This window comes from Cyprinodon variegatus, unplaced genomic scaffold (genome assembly GCF_000732505.1).
Source record: "Cyprinodon variegatus isolate N-32 unplaced genomic scaffold, C_variegatus-1.0 Scaffold1602, whole genome shotgun sequence".
NCBI lineage: Eukaryota > Metazoa > Chordata > Actinopteri > Cyprinodontiformes > Cyprinodontidae > Cyprinodon > Cyprinodon variegatus.
The window spans coordinates 47,731-52,277 of record NW_015152055.1 but is presented as its reverse complement, the minus strand read 5'-3'; the positions used below and the strand labels follow the sequence as shown (position 1 = coordinate 52,277).

Below are 4,547 nucleotides of genomic sequence, written 5' to 3'. Positions count from 1 at the left end.
AAAATATCAGCGTTTCGTGTTCGTTTTGACTTCGTGTGGACGGGGCCTTAAACTCACTACGGATCCAGACATTTGAATTGAGAAAGCTTTCTGGAGAGGTTGCGAAACGTCTTCAAACCTTGGAAACCAAGTCCAGTGGATATTTTTGAACTTTTACGGAATGACTATGACCTGGATGACTGAGAATCTTCATCAGCTTATAAGAGTCCACTATATCAATCTTATCTCCTTTGATGTTCACTGGTGTCAGTGGGGTGGAATTGCTTCTGCGAAAGTCCACCACTAGTTCCTTGGTTATCCCTGCATTAACCAGAAGGTGGTTCTGCTGGCACCAGTCCACAAAGTCCTGGTTCCACTTTCTTTACTCTGAGTCATCTTCACCCAATGAGACCAATTATGGTAGAATCTTCAAAGAACTTCTGGTGGAGGTAGTGTGGGGAGTTGATGGTGAAGAGGAATGGTGCAAGCACTGTTTCCTGTGGAACCCCATACTGCCAAATTAACCTATCTGAGACACAGGCCTGTGAGGTAGTTCAACATCCACTAGGACACCTGCTGGTCCACTCCTGACAGCTCCAGCTTGTAACTTAGGAGTCCTGCTTGGGTAGTGTTAAAGCACTGGAGAAATCAAAGAACTTGATCATCACACTGCTTCCAGGTTTCTCTAGGTGAGTCAGTGCTTGGTGCAGGAGGAAGATGAGGGCATCATCTGTCCCAATCCCAGGCTGGTAGGCAAACTGCAGTGGATCTAATGAAGTCCACACTAGGGGGCGTAGATGGTGTAAGGCCAACAGTTCAGTAGCTGCATGTAGCTGCTTAGGTCCTTTGGAAGTTTAGTCTTTGGCACCGGTACCACACAAATTGTCTTCCAAAGCTGTGGTAATTCTCTGAGCCTCAGGCTTAAGTTGAACATGGGGCACGGGATGCCACACAGTTCATCTGCACAACATCTCAGAAGCTTGGAGCTGATACCATCTGGACCGGCAGTCTTTTGCACCTTGATCTTTCGCATCTCATTCCTGCCATGTTTTGTTGAAATCCTTTGGAGTGGGGGGACGGATGATGGTTGGGAGCTGGGAGGTATGAAGTAGTCAGTTGTTGAAGAAGGTGAAGGTAACAGCAGGGGGTTCTGGGCTGCGGGAGGAGTAGGTGGCTCATGAAATCTGTTGAAAAACTGGTTTAGATTATTAACCCACTTCAAGTTTCAGGCAGCCTGTTTGTTCTGACTTTGGCCTGAGATTTTCTTCAGGCTTTTCCAAATCCTTCTAATGTTGTCCTGCTACAGCTGGTCCTCCATCTTCTTCTTGTAGCCATTCCCCTCCCTGTACTGATTGTTTGGTCTGGACCAAAAGCTGACTTTTTGTATCGCTATATTTTTTGCAAGTTAACTATGATTTTAACAAAGGCTTGCATGTCAGGATTGCTGGTCCCACTGGAAAGGAGTATGTGTCGTGATATAGAGTACAGAACGATAAATTGAGAAAATCTATATGGTTGTTCTGCAAGCAGTGTCTCTGTTCTGCCTATTTATACTGTTAGTAAAAACTTACAATCATTGTGAGCGGCGAAAGTACCTCATTTAACAAGTATGTTTTATTTCTTGTTTTGGAATGGCATCCAGACAAACTTAATGAGTCTCACAGCATCTAGGCAGCAGCTGTTCTTGGCAACAGAAATCATATTAAAGGAAAAGTCACATTCAGAACTTAAACTTCTGAAAGTACTTTAAATATTAAAATATTACATACTGTTCAATACATTTTAAAAGTTTTATATTCAGAGAATATTTCATTTGAATATGCTTTACAGGAGGCATCCATGTTTGTCAAAGAACACTACTGCCACCTACTGGTTTGTGACGTCACGGTGCGGTATCGGCTGTTGATCAAGTCCCAGTGCTGTATCTGGTGTTTGTCACAAGGCGCTATTTTCCATAATGGGGTCGACCACTGCACTATGCGAAGCAGAGAGTAATGGATTAATGACGTGTTTTTTCTCTGGCCAGAAGTTCAATGGCAAATCCTCCTTCTTCAAGTTGGCGATCCAACGACCAACCCGTCCGTGGAGGATCATGAATCAGAAAGGTGGAATAACTTGTTTTTTTCACTTTTACCCGATGTATTCCAGCATCCAGCTGCCATGCACGTGGGCATTGTCAGTTTCACTATAGCTTTGGTGAATTTCAATGGTGAAGTCCTCTGGAAATCTTCAATAATTGTTGTTGATTGCAGATGTGTCTAGTAGTTCCCATTGATTTAGCTTGTAAAGCGGGGAGAATGGCGCTAGGCTTACCGCACCGTGATGTCACTGCAGGAAGATGGCAGGAGGGAGGGGTTACTATATTTGGGCGAAAATGGCCTCTCCCAAAGTATTGTTATTATTTTTTTTACTGATTAACGCTAAATTCAATAAATCACCACAACGCATTGGTTTTAAGCATAGCTAATAATACATTGATTATTCCTTGCTGAGCAGATCTTTCCTTTAAGTATTATTTCAGCCCATCATTCACTGCATGCAGTGTATTCTCATTATCAGTTTGTATTATCAGTTCGTATGAAATCGTACGAAAAGTTATGCACAGTATTTCGTATGTTTTTGTCGTTTTTTTCGTCGTATTTCGTTGTATTTTTAGGTCTTGCCTCGAGACAAGATATCCTTGCGCATGCGCATCTTACGCACCATTCAATAACATAGAATTTAACGTACAATTAATCCTAACCCTGACCCTAACCCTAAGATACAAAACAGCAAGCAACCTAGTGAGAGACATCATAAAGTAATTATTGCACTGTCCGACCCAGTTTCACGTCCGTCCGCAGATCTGCTTTTTTCGTCTGTCTGGCTGCGCACGCGCACTGATATGTTTTTTCGAGGAAAAACGTCAAAAACGTACGAAATACTGTGCATAACTTTTCGTACGATTTCATACGAACTGATAATGAGAATATGTTGTTGCATGTTAAGTTCGTAGAGACGTACGTTCTCTCTGGCTGAACTCAGCCTTTGACTTCAGGTTATCTTCATTAGGTCAGCCTAATAGATATGACCAATAGTAAGAAGCGTCCCTTTTCTGCCTGATTATCAGAATTATTTCACTTCCCAGGCTATTGTTTTTTTTTTCCCATTTGAGGCACCCTTTGGTTACTGACTACCTCTGTTTCCTATTAAAGAGTTTTTTTTAGAATGACCATTTGACATGAAATGCAAGACATTTGGCATCAAACCAAGGTTGCTTTTCTCAGGAATCAGTGTAGCCAATCCAGGGGATTATATACTCAAGTCACATGCTCGTACCAGGGTAATCTCAGCACAGATCTGATTGATTCCTGTTTTTTCTGACAAAAGGATTACTTACAGTTTTTGTTCAAACATTTCTAAGTTTGGATCATTCAGTGTTGGTTACTTACTACAGGTTATAAATCATGGGTTTGTCTGAGATGGGAGCTAATTTCCCATTCATTCCAACAGATGATCTGACCTTACAGTACGTGGAGAACTTTCTCACTGTGCATGGCATGCACACAAAGCTTATGTTCCAAATGAATAATGCGGATGACTGCAGCCAGAAATGTATGGACGGACAACTATTGTTACACATTTATAAGCCCTGTTCAGCAAAAGTCGCACTGCTAATTCATCAGCTTTGCACATTTAAATAACAAAACATCATGGCCCCTCGGATTTTGTATAAAAAGGCCCTGAAATCATTGAGTTAGCAGATCAAATTGAAACATCCACTGGAAACAGTTTAAGCCTCCATCATGGGCAAGGTAAAACATTCACTGCCTTTAGTTACAGTTTATCAAAACAAAAACGGATTACATTTTTAATTAATGATTGAAAAATAATTTGAAATTCTAATCTTTTTTTTTTCAGATCATTTTTTATGAGGAGAGGAACTTCCAGGGTCGCTCCTATGAGTGTATGAGTGACTGCTCTGACATCAGCTCCTACCTGGGAAGGTGTCAGTCCTGCAGGGTGGAGAGCGGTTGCTTCATGATTTATGAGCGCTCCGACTACATGGGTTTGCAGTTCTTCCTGAAGAGGGGAGAATACCATGATATGCAGCGCATGATGAGCATGGGCATGATGTTTGACACCATCAGATCCTGCAGAATGATCCCCCATGTAAGCACAGTATAAACCAATTCCATGTTAATTATTATTATCAGGGTTTAGGGGTATTTAGTAAAAGCCGTTATTACATTCATTACAGCACAGAGGCTCATTCAGGATGAGGATCTATGAGAGGGAAAACTTCAGCGGTCAAATGAATGAACTGATGGAGGATTGTGACTCCATTATGGATCGCTACCGCATGTCTGACTGCATGTCCTGCCATGTGATGGACGGCCACTGGCTGATGTACGAGCAGCCCCACTACAGAGGCAGGATGATGTATCTGAGGCCTGGGGAGTACAGGAGCTTCATGAACATGGGCATGAGCGGCATGAGGTTCATGAGCATTAGGCGTATTGCTGAAATGTGTTAGGCTTCTATTGTCAAACAAATAAAAAGTCATATGTCATTCACAGCCACTCTCT

The 4,547-nt window shown here is 42.1% G+C and overlaps 1 protein-coding gene across 1 annotated transcript; it reads left to right on the top strand.

The window, feature by feature from the left end:
• Positions 1–3,764: 3,764 nt before the first annotated feature.
• On the top strand, positions 3,765–4,495 carry LOC107104060 (gamma-crystallin M1-like). The gene is made up of 3 exons (XM_015403971.1): positions 3,765–3,773; positions 3,880–4,131; positions 4,220–4,495. Exons 1-3 carry the CDS (start codon positions 3,765–3,767, stop codon positions 4,493–4,495), a joined length of 537 nt encoding a protein of 178 aa, XP_015259457.1.
• The last annotated feature ends 52 nt before the right edge of the window (positions 4,496–4,547 follow it).